We start from the raw sequence: 21,559 nt of genomic DNA, 5'->3' as shown, positions 1-21,559 counted from the left end.
CTTCATGAGAATGATTCTTTTAGGAAATTGGCAGACATTCGTAAGGCAGAGAGGTCACAGTTACTTGTAAACTGTTGTTTTCCTGATTTGGCTTATTAGTTTGGTCTTGTATAGATTAAAGCTTCATATTTTCCTGAACTATGGTGTAGCAAAGGATTTCAGTTCTTATGGAAACTTCCATAAGATGGGCTTTATGTAGTCTTTGTGTTGTTCCATTGCCCTGATGAATAAAAGAAGGCTTTAAACGGGGGCATTTAAAAATCTGAATCCTAATAAATGTAGAGAGAAAGAGTTAGAAAATCGCTCTTTTGCAACCACCATCGAAAGAATTGATTTGGGCAAAAATTATCCATGGATGTTTTGGAGAACAGAATATATACACGGTCCTAAAGCATGTTCCTGCAAATTGTTTATTAATTATAAAGAGGAAGCAAATACGTCTACAGTAGAGAATTCTAGGTAGACAGTATGAGGTCACCTGATCGGGTGGAGGCCGGGGGGGGGGGGGGGGGGGGGCATGGGTGGTGAGAGAATTCACCGGAAGCGGAACAAAGGAGATAAGAGGTTTATTGGCTACGGGACAAGGGGGCGGCGCGGGCCGGACAGAAGAGGAGAGAGTGTCTGCCAGGAGGTAGTAATGAGGGGCTGTAGTAAGTGGGGGGTGGGAAGGTGAGGAGATATGGGAACATATGGAATTTTCCTTTTTTGGTACCTGTACCTGGTTGTAAGTAGCCCATTGGTCAGCGGGGGCCTGCGGTTATTTTGAGGTGGGTCGCCGAATGAGCCAGTTTGCATTCATCCCTGTCGTCGCTTGTGGGCCCTTTTAACCTTACTCAGGTTCCCATTGCGCAAGCCTGCTGCCCAAAAGCAACCTCTACAGATATCACCTTAACCAAATAGTCTAAGTTCATATCAGCAATAATGAGACAAATGAACATCACGTGCTGCCCGATGTAACTCACTTAAGACGCATCACTTATCCCTGCCAAAATATATAACCTGAATCTAATCACGAGGAAGTAGCAGACAGATCCAATTTGAGGGATATTTTGAATAACTAGCCTGTACTCTTCAAAAATTTCAGTGTAGTTAAAGAGAAAGAAAGGCTAAGGAATTGTTCTAGAATAAAGGAGACTGAAGAAATGATGTTATTATGCGTGGAGAGAGAGAGAGCAAGAGAGAGTAGGAGATTGAATATGTGACAAAATATTAACAACTGTGCTCTTCTTACTTTTCCCCGTATGTTTGAAAATGTTTCAAAATAAAAGGGTAAGAATATCCCAGTCCTGTACAACCTGAGCTCCGTTTGCCAAGTCTGCAGTGGCTGCAGCCTAGGGTTCTGCCCTTTGGGAGTGCCATTTATTAGCTCTTCCTTGTTTTTGCCTTCTTCCACCTTCCCCATCTATCGCAGACTCTGTGTACCACGTCCTGGCATCGTCTTGAGCAGCTTCATTGGAGCCATGAACAACTGCAAATGCACTGGTGTCTCAGTTCCTTGACCTGCTAAGCCCCAGCATCCCCTTACTCACTCTGCTTGAGCTACTCGCTCCCATTTCCTGGCCCCTGTGTCCACCAGGATCAGCTCTGCCTCTGCAGTCTTTATGATTATTTTCCCATTTTCTGATCTCTCGCTTTTCATTGAAACCTCTGGACCTTAGCCCCTTCTCACGTGTGTCTGTCTCCCCATCCATCTCTCCCCATCTAGTGGCTATCCCTCAAGTCAGTTAAGAGATCATACACAGTAATCATACTTTAGGCAATTTAAAAAAATTTTTTTTTAATTTATTTTTGACAGAGAGAGAGCACAAGCAAAGGAAGCAGCAGGCAGAGGCAGAGGGAGAAGCAGGCTCCCCGCTGAGCAGGGAGCCCGATGCGGGGCTCGATCCCAGGACTCTGAGATCATGACCTGAGCCGAAGGCAGACGCTTAACTGTCTGAGCCACCCAGGCGCCCCTACTTTAGGCAATTTAAAAGAGAAGTAATGGGTGAAGTGTTTAATGTTCCTAGACCACTTGCTAGCAAACTGCTACAATTCCTTGATGGGAAAGCCAAGGATATTACTGACTTGGCTTGGATTTTTCTATAGGAATGATTCAGATTGGGGTTTTTTGTTTGTTTGTTTGTTTGTTTGTTTGTTTGTTTTCTTTGAGTAGCCTTTAGAATTTGTCCTCTTTGTCAAGAACCTTCTGATTTGGGTGTTCACAGGTACATGTCCTATTTTGTCCTTGCATGGTTACTTTCAGCTTTGCTATGTGCAATAATAGGTAGGCTGCAGCTGTGGCCTTAAAAAAATAGAATGATAAATTAGAATATTTTATAACTGGAGAGAATCTTAGAGATCACATAATTCCAAGTTTTAATTGTTCATATGGGATACTGAGGACCAGAGAGGTTAAACAGTCTGCCCAAGGTTACACGGTTGGCATCTGGTTGAGTCAGAACCAAAATGGAAGTCTCTAGATTGCAAATTCAAAACTTATTTTTATTATCCCATGTGGATGGGTTGCTGGGTGGGTGAGTACATGAGTAAATAAAAAAGTCAAAGAAATGACCTCTAATTCTTGCGCCTCTCTGACTGGAACACCAGAGGTTTCCAAGAATGATCAACTTATGACCTCTTGTCATTTAGGGAAAGTGATAGTTTTGTTTAGGAGATCTGTCAGTGTTTGGAGGCTGGGCCTCATGCTTTCCTTTCATTTCCCTCTTGTTTAAGAAAAAATGCTTTGCAGGGGCACCTGGGTGGCTCAGTCGGTTAAGAATCCAACTCTTGGTTCAGGCTCAGGTCATGGTCTCAGGGCTGGAGATCGAGCCCCACATTGGGCTCCACGCTCAACACAGAGTCTGCTTGAGATTCTCTCCCTTTTCCTTGGCCCCTCCAGCTGCTCTCTCTCTCTCTCAAATAAATAAATAAGTAAATAAAATCTTAAAGAAAAAGAAAAATGCTTTCCAGGGACAAGAATGCTGCATTGCGCCCTTGCTGTGCAGGGATGCCACAGTTTGTGGATGAGCGAGTCTCATAGGGTTCTTTTCTTGCTTGCTGCCTAAGAAGCAGGCTTTGTGACCATCTCATGTCCACTGGGCATGTGCTTTGAGCTGTTTTTCCAGTGAAGTTCAAGTTTCACTGTGCCAGTCACACACTCTAGCAGATGGCAGATATAGAATAGCTGTAAACAAAAATAGCAAGGAAAACTGTGGTCCCAGAGCTGAGCCAGACTCTATTCTCATCATGCTTTGAAGAGCTGAGGTAATAGATGTTTTTCCCCCTTGTTTAAAGCCTTTTGCTACTACAGGATTCATACTCTTTCCAGTTCATTTGAATTCATTTTAATGAATTCTATCATACTTGTGTCTCTCTTTCTTCCTGACTGGATAGCAGGCCCCTTAAAGTTACATGAAATATTTGTTCATCCTGATGCCTCCTCAGGAGGCCTCTGCCAGCAGAATTCCAAAAGCAGAGAGTCTTTGAATGCCTTATCGTTCTGAATATAAGCTTCTTATTTAAAGAAATGTCAAATAAACTCCTATTTAAAAAACAAACCAAACCTGACTCCACCTGTCAGCATAAAGAGAAACACAAGACAGAAAGTCTTAACTAAAGAGCAATTTAATTCATTCAACAAATACTTATTTTTTTATGTTATGTTAATCACCATACATTACATCATTAGTTTTTGATGTAGTGTTCCATGATTCATTGTTTGTGTATAACACCCAGTGCTCCACGCAGAATGTGCCCTCTTTAATAGCCATCACCAGGCTAACCCATCCCCCCACCCCCCTCCGCTCTAGAACCCTCAGTTTGTTTCTCAGAGTCTATAGACTCTCATTGTTTGTCTCCCCCTCTGATTTCCCCCCCTTCATTCTTCCCTTCCTGCTATCTTCTTTTTTTTTTTTTAACATATAATGTATTATTTGTTTCAGAGGTACAGGTCTGTGATTCAACAGTCTTACACAATTCACAGCGCTCACCATAGCACATACCCTCCCCAATGTCTATCACCCAGCCACCCCATCCCTCCCACCCCCACCACTCCAGCAACACTCAGTTTGTTTCCTGAGATTAAGAATTCCTCATATCAGTGAGGTCATATGATACATGTCTTTCTCTGATTGACTTATTTCACTCAGCATAACACCCTCCAGTTCCATCCACATCATTGCAAATGGCAAGATTTCATTCCTTTTGATGGCTGCATAATATTCCAGTGTGTGTGTGTGTGTGTGTGTGTGTGTGTGTGTGTGTGTGTGTGTGTGTGTGTGTGTATACCACATCTTCTTTATCCATTCATCTGTCGATGGACATCTTGGCTCTTTCCATAGTTTGGCTGTTGTGGACATTGCTGCTATAAACATCAGGGTGCACATACTTATTGAGCATCTACTATGTTCTGGGGACTATTCCAGACTCAGGGCATATAGCAGCTAACCCAATGGACTAAAATCCCAGCCCTTACAGAGATTACATCCTAGTGGAAGGAGACAGATAATGACAAATGAGTAAAATATATGCTATATCAGATAGTGTTAAGTGCTGTGGTGAGGAAATGAGACAGGCAGTGGGGGCCAGGGGGCCATTTTGAAAAGGGTGGTCAGGAAAGGCCTCGCTGAGAAGGTGACGTTTGAGCCAAGACTATGCTCTCTGAGGGAGTGAGGCCTATGGATCCTGGTTGGCACGGTTCTTCTCGCTCCTTACTCTTGGGTTCTGAGATGGTGTGGGTTTTTCCACAGTAGTTTGTGAAATTTTTAATAAACTGTTATGTATAATTAAGAATCTGGCAGGGAGGGGGCACTAGAAGTTAGCTGGGAGAGAGACAATCATTATCTGTTATTCCCCCTTTTTAAAAAAGAGCATCTACTGTTTATTGAGTGCTTCCTATGTGCCAGGCAATGTGCTAAGCATTTTATATTAATCAATCAATTAATTAATATATTATGAATACCTGTATCAAGACATTACTAATACATTATTATACATTGCTAATACATCATTATTAGAACAGCCCTAGAAGGTATTTGTTCATTTGTTCAACAAATATCCATTGCCAGGCCTTACCCTAGGTGCTTGGGGTTACGGCAGTGAACAAAATAAAGTCCCTATTCTCATGTAGCTTAGCTAATAGGGGGAGATAGACAATAAACACATAAACATACGACTATATAGAATATCAGATGGTAAAACGTGCTATGGAGAACAATAGAACAGGTGAAGAGCATAGGGATTGTGAGGTAGGGAAGATGTGGGAGGGAGGGCATGCTATTCTACATATTGTCTCATTTTTTATGGCTGATACCAAATGCCACACTGGATTGTACAGCATAATGGTTATAAGCCCAGTTTCTGGAATGACAGAGATCCGGATTTGACTCTGTATTCTCCCACTGCCAAGTGATGTGACCCCAAACAAGTTATTTCTGAGCCTCAGTTTCCTTATTTGTAAAATAAGGATAATGACACTTCCTAGGATTGTTGGGAGGATTAAATCAGATCAAATTAAAGGATCCACATAAAGCACCGCCTGGCACAAAACAGATGCTCTGAACTTATTATTTGCCTTCATCATTGACCTCCTACATGGATATTCATTCCATGTAAAATACCTGACAATGGCTGTCACCATAGAAAAGAAGCCATTAAAAAATAAAACCCCCCCCAAAACCCCCCAGCTTGGCAATAGAGAATCCACCTGTGCTGGGTACAGGAAATTGGCCAGGTAACTTGTTAAACCTAGGCTGTTGCTTCCTTCTAGAAACAAAAATAGAAGGCCCTTGGGACACATATGGCAATAGCTTTTATTTATTTATTTATTTTTTCCTGCATGGAATTAATGTGACAGGGAAGACAAGCCCTGTTATGTGATGAAGCAGCAGGACCAGAAGCAGATCTAAGCTGTCCAACAAGTTCAGAACTGGATGACACAGATCTTCAACTCTACAGGCAGGGTTGGGGGTTATGGAGCCAGCAACCCCTCGGGTAGGGTCTATCCTATCTGGGCTCTACCCTTTGCCATTTTGCAGGTTTCTGCTCCAGAGGAGAGTCCTCAGCTGGCTAGAGTGGCTGTGTGTGTGTGTGTGTTTGGGGTGGGGTGGGGGCTTCTTAGGAATCAGGTGAGGTTTTAGAGGTCTGATGTTGGTACACCCAACCCTGCCCTGCTGGTCTCCTTCCCTGCGCTGGAGGGGTTGCTGGGGGAACTGTGGGCCGAAGGAGCAGGAGCAGGATGTGGATCAAAGTCTATTTTGTCAGCTGCTGCTGAAGTACTCAAAATCCCGATGTACAATTCTGATAAGGGCCTGAGCTGGAGCATCCAGGAAGGTGGACGCTTGAGGCCTAACCTGAGCCTGTTCTTCCCGCCCGATGAGAATGGCTCATCAGGCAGGGTCTAGTCAGGAGGCAGAAACCATAGAGGGATGTGACGAGAGAAGTGAAAGGAAAGAGCTGTTAAGTGGGTATCAGATCGTTCCTAGGTAATGGAAACGTCTCTGAAGGAGCTCTAAGGCCTATGGAGGTACGACAGTTACCATCTATAGGGCTGAGAGAACAAAGGGGAGAGATTGGAATTATTGCAATCTAGAAACTTGGAGGAGGGTTCCTGCAGAATTGAAATTCAGACCTTTGACAATGGGGACTGCCCAGCTGGTGCTGGTATCTCTGAGGGGCAGCCCTGAGGCTGGTTGTGCAAGTGCTGCATAATGCAGACTGGATCCAGTTGCTGCTACAAGGAGAAACTCGTGTGACGGGGGGGGGGAGGGCAAGGGGGCGGGGGGGTTGGTGGGGGGAGCCATTGCTAGGCGACACTAAGAGGAACAGGAAGCAGACAGGAAGGAGTGTGTCTCTCATCCCTCCTCCCGCCTCACCATCTCCCTCTACCGCCCCCTTTGGCAGAGCCAAGCAGGTAGTCCCCCACCCCCACCCCCCGGGGGCTGATCAGCAATGTGGCCTGCAGAGCCCTAGTTTCAGCATCGGGTGAGCAGATTAGAGAAGTGTGGGGTGACAGCTGACACGTGATAGCTTAGTAAGTGGCATTCATGCCATGGTAAGCTCCGGTGAGGAATGCAAGCATCAACTGGCATGATGGCTTTCTGAGCCAGGAAGGGAGTAGGGGATGGCTCAGCTTACTGCCTTTGGAGCAGAAAAGGAAATGCAAGAGCCAGGGAACTGAGCATGGCCGTCTGCCTTCCACACCTACTAGTGAAATACAGCCGGCGAAAGTACTGTGTGCTTATCAGATAAAATAGCAACTCCTCCCCTGGGGAGTGGGGCAGGATCCCAGCAAGGGACTGGACTGAAGAAGGTAGAGATAGGACAGGGGGCTTCCATCACCTATTTCCCCTCACGGGGGAGGAGTAGAAGCAGTAGTATAGGTATCGTGTGTAGCTTGGTACCGGGCACATAGTAGGCATTCCATAAATGGTGGCTCTTATTCAAAGGAAAGAAAGGTACACATAGATTAGGGAAAGAAGTAACTGGCTATAGTGGAGAGAGCCCAGAGTTTGGACTCAGAAGACCTGAGTCCATACTAGGTAAGTGACTTGGAGCAAGATACTTGCCTCTCTGAACCTGAAGTTTCCTTATGTGTAACATAGAGATGATACTTGTGGGGGCTAAATCTCTTCTAGCAGCCCCTTCACATATGGTAGCTATGTTGTCCCATTATTAATTATAGAAATAGTAAGCATGGTTATTTCTTATCGGTGGTGCTAACCCTAAGTAGAAGAAACTTTAGTGATCATTTATTCCACTGCATCATTGTGCAGATTGAGACGCAGCAAAAGGTCAGTAGGTCTACGGAGGTTAAGTGAGACCTGGCTTCTGTTCCGCGCCGTGCATTTCCACTTAGTGCCTAAGTGACCTTAAGTAGTCTGTCTCAGCTTCTCGGTGTGGTGAGGACTGTGGAAATGAATCCATGGCCTGGCCCTCAGTAAGTGCTCGGTAAATAGCCCTGGGACAGTTCCCTTGCGCTTGATGAACAGAGAGAGCCCCTGAGGTGAGGGTTGGCTGGTCATGACAGGGACTGTCCCGTAGAACAGACCTTGCAGGTGAGTCTGGGCTCTCTGTAATGACACGGTGAGAACACTTGAGATTTTGAGCCTCCCAATCATTTGCTTTGTGATATTGAACAAGTCACTCTTATTTCTTCTCCCTGTGGTGCTCCCCTATAAAGATCATGATACTTGACCTTATGTCTATTACCTGGGGTCTTCTGGAAGCTGAATAATGAAATGAGTGTCTCTGGAGCCAGAGAGTCTTGGAGAAACTCCTAAATAAATACCCTCAGATGACTAGCCTATCTAGTGTACCACAGCAGTATTAACCAAGGTTAGGGACTGGAGGCTAGAATCCTGCTTTTGGAATTCAAATTGTTCTTGTTATAGTCAACTCTTAATTTTTATGTGCTAACTGGGAAAAATTATAGCATGAATAAAAGAAGCCAGCTGGTGTTGATTGCTCTTCGCTCGAAAACTTGAGGAAGGCATAAGAGACTATATTTTAAATCTCATTATCTCTCACCTGATCGCTCTCTTCAAAGCCAGGAAGCTACAGGATGATTCAAAGGCTCAGAGCCCCAGAAGAGAGTCGGCGTACTGAATAATCTACAAACAAGACGATGCTTATCACTATAGTAGCCGTTTGTTTAGCCATTTATTAACCAGGCATGGGGATAAACTCTTCACCTGTAGTAGCTCATTTCATCCTTATTGTAATGCTAGGAAGGGGGGAGGTGTGTTCATTTATCCATCTGTCTTTTATCAGTTGAATCTCAGGTACAGAAGCTGGAGTGAAGCATACTTTTCAATTCATCGTACATTGTCATCGCTGGTCTGTGCGAGACCCTTTCTTATGTTAGCTAATTAATTTGCTTGTTCCTTTTTACCCACGTATGCTATATTCATTCACCCCCATAAATAAATAACCAATCTATTTTTTAGTGTCTTTTCCTTTGTATATATTCTTATGAAATGTATATTTTGGTTTTGTGCATGTGTGTTTTAAATTTATATAAAATGACATCATGTTATATTTCATTGTCTCTAACTAAAACTGTCCTCACTAAAGCACTACATTTTTAAGCCACATGCATGTTGCTATGGGTTTATTTAATCTATTGCTCCCAGTTGTGACATAATAGGCCATGGTGTGCGCCCACCACGGTTACACATTCTCCTGCCCAGCAATGGCCATCCAGCCTGTGTTGGTGTCAGACTCCCTGCTGCCACAAGCAAAGAAACACTGTATCCCCATACGTCTCCCTTATGGGCTGTCTGAGGATTGCTTTGGGGTATATAGTGAAGAATGGAATTGCTCCTTCACAGGGATACATAGAATATAAACATGCCTGAGTAGTGCCAGAGGTAGGTGCTGTTATTTCCCCCATTTCACAGGTGAGGAAACTGAGGCTTTGAGAGTTTTAATAACTTACCAGAGTCACACAGACAGTGATTAGCATAGCTGGGATTCAAATTCAGACCTTCTTGCCCCCAAAACTCTACCCTTTCCCCCGCCCCAAGAGAGAGTGCACGTAAGCAGGAGGGCAGGGGAAGGGGCAGAGGGAGAGAGAACCCCAAGCAGAGCCTGACTCGGGGCTCCAACCCACAACCCTGAGATCATGACGTGAGCCAAAATCAAGAGTTGGACACTCAACCGACTGAGCCACCCAGGTGCCCCCCAGAAATCCTACTCTCGATGGCTATGCCATCATTATTCTCTGAGTATTGGAGACTTGAGGACATTTTACAAAAACATAAAGGTAAATCCCATTGTAGTGTGTATATTTTTAGAACCTAGGAATCCAGGTGGACTGATTTTTTTTCTGAAGCACCTACTTCCCTGTCCCATAGCTGCATAATAACTGGTTTCCTCTGGTTTCCATGTCCTATGGGTCTGCAGCGCTAAAAGCCGCATTGATCATCCAGAACTGGTACCGAGGTTACAGTGCTCGGTTGAAGGCCAGACAACGCTATGCCCTCACCATCTTCCAGTCTATCGAATATGCTGATGAACAAGGCCAACTGCAGGTCTGTTTTGCCAGTTTGTCTCTTCTTTTGGTAAAATGCTTCTCTTTACCCCTTATAATTGAGAAAAGGAGAGTTTGGGTCCATTTACCGTGGTGAAAGCTTTAATAGAGGGTGACATTGTCTTGGAAGTAGCTGTGGAGAGAGAGTAGGATTTGGGAAGAGGAAGGTATTTTTCGTTTCTGAAGTTTATATTTTGAAGAGGGCTGCCAGATGTCTAGTTAACTAATAAAAAATGATCTTATTCTGTTCTTGGGCACGTGTCCCAGGAGGAAGTAAGGTTGTTACTTTACGAAGGAAAAAATATTTTAAGGAGTTAAAAAAATGAAAGAATTTCCTGAGAACAAACCCGAGAGAGTTCTAGAAGAAAATATAGATGGGCGAGGAAGGCCTTTTTCAAGCTTGCGAAACTGCTGTATAAATCCAGCTTTAATGCTTCTTAGTAGGAAAAAAGTCCTTTTTGGCCATTAAGGGGAAGGAGGATATATGATATCCTCTGCCTCTGCAGGAGGTGCTGCCCACCAGCTGAGGGAGGAGGGAAGCAGGTAGAGGCTGGGAGAGCGCGCCAACAGGATTTGCCATGGTGGCTGTCTGGGGATCACTCACTGACTAATGTGTTTCTATTTTGTCCAGCTATCCAACTTCTTTTCCTTCATGTTGGAAAACTATACACATATACACGAGAAAGACCCAGGTAAGTAAAATGTTTTGTCTTTTGAAACGCAGTCATTAAATATTGAATTGTCCTCATCAAGGGATGTAAACTCTGAAGATGGGAAGACACTAAGAAATTAAAAAGATGCCCACCCGTCTTGTCTTTGTGACACCAAACTGGTGAAATCAGTTCAAGTGGCTTTTTTTTTCTCTGATTGTTGTTTACTAAATTTGTTTAATTTTGTCACTTTCACGAAGCTGAATTAGATTTCATTCAATGTTAATTTGTTGAACACCTTCTCTGAACCACAGTCTGTTGATGTACAATAGTAGCTTTAGTAAAGAGGATCTTATTTTTTTATCGACAAAACTTTCATGCCGAGAGATCAAAATAAACAAATCTGGGGGGACATGGTGGCTTGAACACGGTTTTCCGTTTTGTGCAGAGCTAGCTGTCCATCTCTCTGTCCCTTTATCATTTATGTAGTCTTTCTGAAATGACTAAGTAAATCATCTCAGGGACAGGCAATGTCGGTATGGTTCAAAATGATTTTAAAATTATAGTTATTCCCCAGGCATGCATGCATTTCTCCTGCAAAATCAAGATGACTGTTGTTAACTTCAAGGTAGATGCTAGACTTAAAAACTTATTTTTCTTTAATTTGGGCCAACCATTTTTTGTTCTAATTAAAAGTGTATGGCATCTAAGAGCTCCTTTTAAATCATCCAGCGAGCACCCTTCACTGTGGCAAAATGGTATTTTAATGGCATGCTTTGAGCTGAGCGCATATGTATGAAACTAATTAAAGCATTTAATGATCTGTAGAAGCTTTCTAAATGGTAGAATAGCCAAACCTGAGGAGTGGGGAGTGGGAGGAAGTGGGTATTTTGCCATTTTCTTTCTTTTAGATAATTGCAATTTGAAGATAGTTGTTTGTGCTTCATGTTCTTTGGCAAAATATTTCTGAGAGGAAATATAATGATGATGAAATGAAGCAGCACTGTTTTTGCTAATGACCTAATATTTCGATCTGGGCTGTGCATCAGAATCACTTATGGAGATTCATAGCCACAGATGGCTGGGTTCCAGCCTGGGAACCCACAGAGCCTGGGTTCTCAGGCTCTGTATTTTAAAAAAATCTGCATGTCAAAAAATTCTGTAGGTGATTTAAAAATATTAAAAAATTTTATCAAAGAAGGGGACAGTGGCATAATCTTCTTAGGTAAACTTTTCTTGAAGTATAACATACATTAAAACACACAAATCTTAAGTACAAGAATCAGTAAATTTTCTTGAAGTAAGCATGCCCGTGTAACCCGCACCCAGAACAAGAAAGAAAACATTATCAGAGCCACCGAAGCCTCTCTGCTGTCCCCCTCCCGTCACTTACCAACTCCCCCATGATGGCTTTCCTGACTTCTACGTCCTAGATTGGTTTTGCTTGTTTTTGAACTTCACTAGATAAATGAAAGCACAGTTTTGAGTCTGTCTTTTACTCAATGGTGTATTTGTGAGAGTCATCCACGTTGTTGCAATTCGGTCATTCTTATTGCTGAATGTTGTTCCATTTTACGAATTTACCAAAACGTATCCATTTTATTGTTTATGGACATTTGGGTTGTTTTCAGTTTGGGTAATTTGAATGGTACTGCTATGCACATTCTTGTACATGTCCTTTTTGGTGAACATATATATCATTTTCTTTTGCTATATTCTCATTTCCAGTTATCTATTGCTGCATAACAAATCACCCCAAATTTAGAGGCTTAAAAACAACAGCTATTTTATTGCTCTTGATTCTGTGGATCGGACATTTGAACTGGGCTCAGTGGGGATGGCTTGTCTTCGTTCCATGCGGTGTCAGTTGGGCTCACTCAACCTCGCTGGGCTGTGTAGGGAGGTCTAGATGGTTTTACTCACCTGTCTGGGACTTTGGTATTGGCTATGATCTTAGATACCTCAATTCTCCTCATGCAGCCTCTCTGTCTAGCAGGATATCCCAGACTTGTTTACATGGTAGCTGGATCCCAAGAGGACAAAGGCAGAAGCTACAAGGCCTCTTAAGGTCTATTCTCTGGAACTCACATAAAATCGGTTCTGCCATATTCTATTGGTCAAAGCAAGTCACAAGGGCAGCCACAGATTCACAGGGGCTAGGAAAGCTCCATCTCTTGCGGGGGGGAGCAGCAGCGTTATATTGGAAAAAGATGCAGATACAAAGGGGCTTGATTCACTGGGGGCCATTATTATAAAGTTGTACTGTGACCCCGGAGTGGAAGTTTTGGGTTACAGGGCATGCGTGTGTTCAGCTTTATTAGCTACTGACAAACCTTCTTATAAATGTTGTACCAACTTATACTGCCACCAGTGGATGAGAGTTCCAGTGTTCTCTATCCTCTTCGACACTTGGAGTTGTCATTCCTTTTCATTTTAGCCATTCTGCCTGATATGTAGTAGTATCCCATTTCTGCTTTAATTTGTATTTCCCTGCTGAGCAGTGAAATTGGTCACCTTTTTGTCTATGTAGTGGCCATGTGAACATCCTGTTTGGTGAAGTGCCTGTTCAGGTCTCTTGCCATCCTTTTATTGGGTTAGCTGTTTTCTTCTTACCAATTTTTAAGAGTGCTCAAAGTATTCTACATATGATAATATGAATCTTTGTTAGATAAACATATTGCAGATATCTTCTCCTAGTCTTTGCCTTTTATCCCCCTAATCTTTAAATGCTGCCTTTTGATGATAACAGACATTCTTGATTTTAATGTAGTACAATTTTTTTCCCTTTATGGTTAATACTTTCTGCATCTTGTTTGAGAAATCTTTGCCTGATATGAGTGTGTGTGTGCGTGTGTGTGTGTGTGTGCGCGCGCGCACGCGCGCACACATGCACAAAAATAAATACAGGAGAAACCTATAGGATAAACCAGAAACTAATGACCTTGTTTACCTACAGGGGATAAGTGGATGGGTGGGAACAGGGAAGAAAGAAAGAATGGGAGAATGGAGTTGGGTAGAGGGCTGTGGAAGGAGTAACACTCCTCTGAACGTACCTAAGTTTTGACTCTTAGAACCATGATAATGTTTCACATCCATCAAAAAAATTGTTACAAACAAGAAAAGAATGTATGTGTGTGTCTTTCCAAAATAGAATACACACAGTAACAAATGAATTTAACTGTATTACAAATAACAGAATCACCTCTTGGAGTTGGGGAAGAAACAAACTAACCTAAGTAACACTGGAAAATAGGGCTTTAACTATAATGAGCCTTGATGATGCTTCATTTATATTTTATCCTGTGTGGGGTTTGCTTGAGCTTCTGTGATATCTAGGTTGATATTTTTCATCAGGTATAGAAAGTTTTTACCCATTAATTATTTAAAATATCTTTCAAGTCTAAATATCTTTTTCTTTGTGAATCCCTGCTTTTAAACTTAGAAGGCCTTGAAATATTTAAAATGTGGATCGCTATGCCTGGATTTCTAGATTTTTTTTATGGTTTGACTTTTAAAAATTTTAACACTTCATAAATTTGGGATTTTTTATATTAAACCAAAAAAGGAAATCTTGATGCCTTGTGGTTGAAAACAAAGAGCACAGCTAAAAAGAAAATGTCCAAGTAGTTAACCAGTTTTTCCCACAATGTTCATTTCATAACGTATCTTTTCACCATGGTTTGTAGTGCCTCCTTCCCCATGTATTCATTTAAAAAATATGTATTAGGGCATATTTCTAGGCCTCTATTCTCTTATGCATCTCTCTATTATAGAGTCCTAGAATCTTACCGATTTAATTATTGTGTGTAATGGAAAAATTAATTTGCAGATTACTTTTGTAGGTTGATTTCTTTTAAAATTTTTTTCCATGGGGCACCTGAGTGGCTCAGTCATTAAGAGTCTGCCTTTGGCTCAGGTCATGATCCTGGGGTCCTGGGATTGAACCCCGCATCGGGCTCCCTGCTCCGCGGGAAGCCTGTTTCTCCCTCTCCCGCTCCCTCTGCTTGTGTTCCCTCTTCCACTGTGTCTCTCTCTGTCAAATAAATAAATAAAATCATTTAAAAAATTTTTTCCCAGCTTTATTGAAATATAGTTGACATATAACATTGCAGAAGTTTAAGGTATACACTGCAGTGATTTCATATAGGAATATACTATGAAATGATTACCACAACAATGTTGGTTAACACATCCATCACCTCACAGTTACAAGTCCTTTGTGTGTGGTGAGCCCTTTAAAAATGTACTCTCTTAGCAACTTTCAAGCATACAATAAGAGTAGTGTTAACTAGGGTCACGGTACTGTACATTACTGTGGGTTGCTTTCTGATGGCCTTCTTTGGTGGGAAGGTTCCACACAACGTCCACCTAGGCCTGTTTTGCAGAAGCGCCAGGACCCCTAAGCGGGATGTATTTAGGGACCAGAAGATCACTTAACATTCCCAGATATCGTCAGACTAATGGTTTTAACTCTGAGGCACAGTGTTAGTTGAGACATCCTGGGTGTTCCATAGGTGGGAGGTGATCTGGAAGCCGTTCATTTCCGTGTCCTACTACTTAGTGGCTCAAACCGGTTCATAGGACTTGATGGGGAGACTCAACACATCCATCCCATAAGGTAGAAGGCCAAAGCTGCTCTACAGAGCAATAGGTTTAAACAGAGACTGGTGGAAGTGGGGAGTGGGAGGGAGCGTGTGCAAGTGTTGTTTTGACTATCCTTTCTGCTTCCCAGATCAGCCAAAATGTCCTATCAGACCCAGGTATTTTATATTTTTTTGTGGCTATGGTCAGTAGGTTATTTTCCCCATGATATCTCCCCGGTGATTATTGGTAGTATTTAACAAGCTTGTATTGTGCTACTATTGAACAATAGCATGAATGAACTTATTATTAATTATTATTATTGCTAGTATCTATTATATGTTTGCTATGTGCCATGTCTTTTAAGTGCTTTAAATATTTCATTTAGTCTTCATGACAAACCACTGAGATTAGTATTATTATCATCCCCTTTTGTTGGATGAGAATATTGAGGCTTAGAAGGTGACCTCCTAAGGTTATTCATCTCAGCATTGGTAAAGCTGTGATTCAAACCTCTGTAGTATGGAATTCTCCTATCAGTTCTGGGAGTTTCTCAACTGATTTTCTTGAGTATGGATATTTAATCACACTGGCCACAAGTAACTTTATTTTTACCTCTTTCTATCCAGAGCTCTTATTTCAGCTTTGTGTTTTGTTGCGTTGGCTAGAAATAGCAGAACAATGTGAAAAGTAAGCAGTGAAACTAGGCATCCTGATTTGTTAATGCTTTAATGGAAAAACCATTCTTGTTGATTTCAATTTTTAAAATTCTGTTAAGAGATAGGCTTTCATTCCTAGTTTTCTGAGTTTTTAAATAATCAGGAACAGGTGTTGAATCTTATGAAATGCAGTTTTGCCATTTATTGAGTTTATTATATGGACACTCATAGTTTTAATCCAGATTCGTAACTGAGAAATGAAGTAACTCTAAAATGCAGTTCAATTGGTGCTTTTCTTTCCCCAGCCATATCTGGCAGAAAGTGTGTGTGTGTGTGTGTGTGTGTGTGTGTGCATGCACGTGTGCGTGCATGTGGTGTTGTTGTTTTTTTTTAATTATGGGCTTTAACATGTTCCCTGTCCAGATTTTGAGTTTGTACTGGGTAAAAGAAAAGATTATATGTGGGGGGTAGTTTTGAGATATTTTCTTTAGAACAGCTTGTAAAGGTATCATTTGGTTATAATTCAAGATTTCATTATATTTAATTAGTTTAGATTCATTTTGACAGAATTGTAAAGCAAACAGGTAAAGATTCATTCAAATTACATGGTGCACAAATCTTTACATATTGTTGGCATTCATTAAATTTTTCTTATTAGCTATGATAGTTACGGCCCACACTACTTGCATTCGAATTGGTACAGCTTCTGATTGTTTTCATATATGACCCACATTAGCTACCCATATTTCGAAGAGAATCTATGTTATTTTTTTTAAATGTGGCTAAAAGTCAGCAAAAGGATTATGATTTGATGTTTATTGGTATTTCATATTGAGTAGTTTTGACTAAGAAATGGCTTAGGGAAATGGTGCTTTTTCGTATATTTATCACAGGACTTATAAGAAATGAAGGTGAACAAACGTATGGAAAGAAGGGCCAGACCAAGCTTTTTGTTTGCTTGTTTTAAAGAAGAAAAACACTACTTTAATTTTGTTCTTAAAAAAACAAGACTGCATTGGGCTGATGAGAAAGGGAGAGCGGACAGAGCACGGGTGAAGGCAGTGACTGGGAAAAGAAAATCATGTCAGGCTTGTACCTCACACAGGTGGGATTACTCAGTAAGTCAGTTATAAGATGATATAGTGAGACCAGTGGGGTTGTTTCTGTCTGTCTTTGTTGTTTTCCCAAGAGGAGCCCAATATTTCAGTGTGTAGAGTCAGGAAGATGTATCTCTAAGGACGGAATGGCATGATCATTAAGACAGTTAAGTAGAGTATTTAGGCTTCACTGCTTGCTTGATGGAATCTGAGGTAAAATTTACCAAGCTGCTCTGCATTTCTAGTTTTCAAGCATAAAATGGAATCATTAAGTGATTCTCAAATCTCAAACCAAATCCAAATGAGAAAAATACACTGCGCTGGACCACACTGAAGACACACCTTATTATTCCTAAATTTAACTTCTTATGAAACATCATCAACTACCACCAAAGAAGTGTCGGGGGGGGGGGTACACAATAATTTAGAAAGCATTTTTAAATTACCAAATATCATGACTTATTTTAGCAATTTTTTTTTCAAGTTTAGTTCTTAACTCTAATCTCTCGGCATAACTGGATCATGAAAAAACATGTATTCTATCTACATCTGCTAACGTCACACTTTCCAAACATGTCTACTCTAAATATTCAAAAAGATAAAAACTACTTGCAGAAAACTTCTCATTCCCATTGGCTTGGTAGCAATTGTTAATGAGTTGAAGAATACATCACCATCCTCTGTATCCGTTATCTGTTAATGAAATAATACTGTATATTAAACAACCACAAGAGCTCAGTGGCATGTAATAAACATTTCTTTTGCCCGCAAGTCTACAGGTTATCCGAGTCCTTCTGCTGATCTTGACAGGCTTGATTGGGCAGTTTTCCTCAGCTCTTGATGAGAGTTCACTCATGTATTTGAAGGTCTGCTGGCTAATGGCTGATCTGGGATGGCCTTGGCTGGGGTGACTCAGTTTTGTTCCCCATAGTCTTGGAGCTTTCATTAGGTTAGCCTGGGCTTTGTGCTAGTAGCTTGGGTTCGAAAGAGAGAGCATGGAAACATACAAGGCCTTCTGAGGTCTTGACTAGGAAATGGTACGTAATACTTCCACCACATTCTTTAGGCCAACACAGGTCATGAACCCCACAACCGAGATTCAAAGCCTGGGGAAATAAACTCTTGTTGAGAGTAGCTGCAAATCGCATTAAAAAGAGCCAGGCTAAATGTTGAGATAGACAATCGGGATCACTTTTGCAGTCAGTCTGCCATACCCCCTTTCATCTTTCTCCAACCGAATTGGCCAGATTTCTGTTCTTGGGCTGACTGTTTTATAAGCAGCCTAGCAAGAAAGGGACCCTGGATCTCAGCACCTACTGAAATGGGCAGTGCAGGCGATCTGTTACACAGAAATGTTTCCCTGAGAGAGAGACCCTATGGGTATTTCTGCCTGTGTTTCATCATCTAACTTTATCTGCTTTGTTATCAAGAAGAAAAAGAAAATCATGTCAGAAAATCTGTTTTTATGTAAAGAGAGAAATCTATTACAGCTAAGTAAAATTTGAAGTGTTTAACAGGGGAAAAATTGAATGTTGCAGTTTAATTTTCTGAATAGCACAGATGTTTGAATCAAATGCAATACATTGTTATGTGTTCAGCCCGATTTGTAAAAATCTGAGATGTAAGAGTAGGCAAAAAATGTAGAGGTAGAGTTTCAGAGCATCAAAGTGCCTTGATTGCCCAGTTTTCCCTGTGTTTCTCCTTCTCCTCCCCACCAATGAACTCACTGCTTTGGTACAATGTCCACTTGGGAAGGGATGAGGGTGATTCATGTAAATGTACCTAATGATCTGAGAACAAATCCTTCCTCATGATTATATGTGGGATAGTTTGGTATTCATAACGTGTAGCACAGTGCCTCATGTGGGCTCGATATTCAAGAAGGTATTTATTGAATTTAAGTATGGGAATATTGACTCCCCCACCCTTTCCGTCTTTCCTTTTCCAGATTTAGTTGCTCGACTCTTTGGTAGCACCCTCCAGGACTGCAGGGATAGACAGGAGTATGTCTCATTCATAGACGTCCCAGACTCCTATAATGGTCCTCGGCTGCAATTTCCTCTCACTTTTATTGATATTGATTTACTTGTCGAGGCCTTCAGGCAACAACAGGCAAGTGGAAGCGGATACTGCCATGATTCTTGTACATAGCATGTGCTCAGTGACTATCTGTTGAATGAATGAATGAAAATACTATAGCGGAAATGTACTCCCTTGGGGGAAAAGCTTCATAATAAGTGAGAGCTACCCTCTGCTTTGCTTAACCTATTAAATAGCAGTCTCCGCAGATGCACAGAAACTTCCTATCTGTAGGTGTACAGCATTTCTTTTTTCTTTTTCTGAGATATAATTCGCATATCATAAAATTCATCATTTTCAAGTGAGTGACTTAAGGGTGGGGGGATGGGTGAAATCGGTGTAAGAGAGTGGGAAGTCCAGGCTTCCAGTTATAGAATGAGTAAGTCACGGGGATAAAAGTTACAGCCCAGGGAATGTAGCCGATGGTACTGTAACGGCCTTGTATGGTGACAGACGGGAGCTACACTCGTGGGGAGCACAGTGTAACATATAGAGTTGTCGAGTCACTGTGTCGTACCCCTCACACTAATGGAACATTGTTTGTCAACAATTCTCCAGTGAAAAATAAATAAATAGGGCGCCTGGGTGGCTCAGTTGGTTAAGCGACTGCCTTTGGCTCAGGTCATGATCCCAGAGTCCCGGGATCGAGTCCCACATCGGGCTCCCTGCTCAGTGGGGAGTCTGCTTCTCCCTCTGACCCTCTTGCCTCTCATGCTCTCTCTCACTCTCTCTCTCTCAAATAAATAAATAAAATCTTAAAAAAAAGAAAAATAAATAAATAAGAATATGTACAATTCAGTGGTTTTTAGTTCGTTCACAAAACAGGGCAACCATCATCACCAATATCTAATTCCGAACATTTTCATCACCCCAAAAAGAAATTCCGTACTCATTACCATCCCTCCCCCTTCAGCCCTGGCAACTATTAGTCTACTTTCTGTCTCTATGGATTTGTCTGTTTTGGACATTTCAAACAAATGGAATTATATAATATGTAGCCTCTTGTGTCTGGCTTTTTCACTTAGCTAATGTTTTTAGGGTACATTCATGCCATAGTATGTTTCATTGCTCCTTTATTGCACTGACTAATATTCTGTTATAAGGATATACCACATTTTGTTTATTCATTCATCAGTGGATGAACATTTGGATTTTTTTCTACCTTCTGGCTCTCATGAACAATGCTTCTATCAACATTCACTTACAGGTTTTTGTGTGAATGTGTCCTCAGTTCTCTTGAGTATATATAACTAGGAGTGGAACTGGGGGGTCATATGGTAACTCTATTTAACTTTTTGAGAAACTGCTAAATTGTTTTCCACAGTGGCTGCGCCACTTTACCTTCCCACCAGCAATGCATGCGGGTTCCAGTGTCTTCACATTTTTTGCCAACACTTGTTTTTGCTTTTGTTTATTCTTTTAAATTGTGTTTTCATTATAGCCATCCCAGTTGTATGTGAACTGACACCTCCTACTGGTTTTGATTTGCATTTCCCTGATGACTGAAGATGTTGAACATCTTTCCATGTTTACTAGGCATTTGTACACTTCTTTGGAGAAAGGTCTATTCAGACACTTTGCCCATTTTGAAATCAGGTTATTTGTCTTTATGTTATTGAGTTGTAAGATTTCTTTATATATTCTGGATACAAATCTCTTACCAGATATATGATTTTTTTAAAAAGATTTATTTATTTCTTTGAGAGAGAGAGAGAGCGTGTGGGGGGGGGAGGGACAGAAGGAGAGGGAGAGAGAGAGAGAATCTCCAGCAGACCCCCTGCTGAGCAAGGAGCCCAATGTGGGGCTCGATCCCACGACCCTGAGATCATGACCTGAGCCCAAACCAAGAGTTGGATGCTTAATCAACTGAGTCACCCAGGCCCCCCCCTCAGATATATGATTTGAAAATTTTTTTTCATTCTGTAAGTCATCTTTTCACTTTCTTGATAATGTCCTTTGATTCACAAAAGTTTCTAATTTTGGTGAAGTCCAATGCATCTATTTTTTTTTTCCTTTGGTTGCTTGTGCTTTTGTGTTATATCTAAGAATCCATTGCCGAATTCAAGGTCATGAAGATTTACCCCTTATATTTCCTTTTAAGAATTTTATAGTTTTAGCTCTTACATTTAGTTCCATGAACCATTTTCCCTTACTTTCTGGGGATATATGTTATGAGGTAGGGATCCAACTTATTCTTTGCACATAGATATGCAGTTGTCCTAGCACCTTCTGTTGAAGAGTTCATTCTTTCCCCCTTGAGTGGTCTTGATATCCTTGTTGAAAACTAATAGGCCACAGATGTATTGATTTATGTCTGGACTCCCAATTCTATTCATTTGTGTATGTCTCTATCCTTATGCCAATACCACATTGTCTTAATTACTATAGCCTTGTAGTTAAGTTTTGAAATCAGGAAGTATGAATCCTTCAATTTAGTTCTTCTTTTTGAATATTGTTTTGGCATTTGGGTTCCCTTGCAATGAA

At 41.4% G+C, this 21,559-nt stretch overlaps 1 protein-coding gene across 1 annotated transcript in view; it reads left to right on the top strand.

Annotated features, from left to right (window-relative positions):
• The window catches only part of PPEF1 (protein phosphatase with EF-hand domain 1), a 113,602-nt gene that overhangs the window by 26,805 nt on the left and 65,238 nt on the right, over positions 1-21,559 (top strand). Inside the window, 3 exon segments of the mRNA XM_027609540.2 lie at positions 9,883-10,010; positions 10,641-10,701; positions 18,945-19,108. Coding sequence (XP_027465341.2) covers positions 9,883-10,010; positions 10,641-10,701; positions 18,945-19,108 — 353 coding nt within the window.

This window comes from Zalophus californianus, chromosome X, assembly GCF_009762305.2.
Source record: "Zalophus californianus isolate mZalCal1 chromosome X, mZalCal1.pri.v2, whole genome shotgun sequence".
Lineage (NCBI taxonomy): Eukaryota > Metazoa > Chordata > Mammalia > Carnivora > Otariidae > Zalophus > Zalophus californianus.
This window is presented reverse-complemented; position numbering and strand designations above follow the sequence as displayed.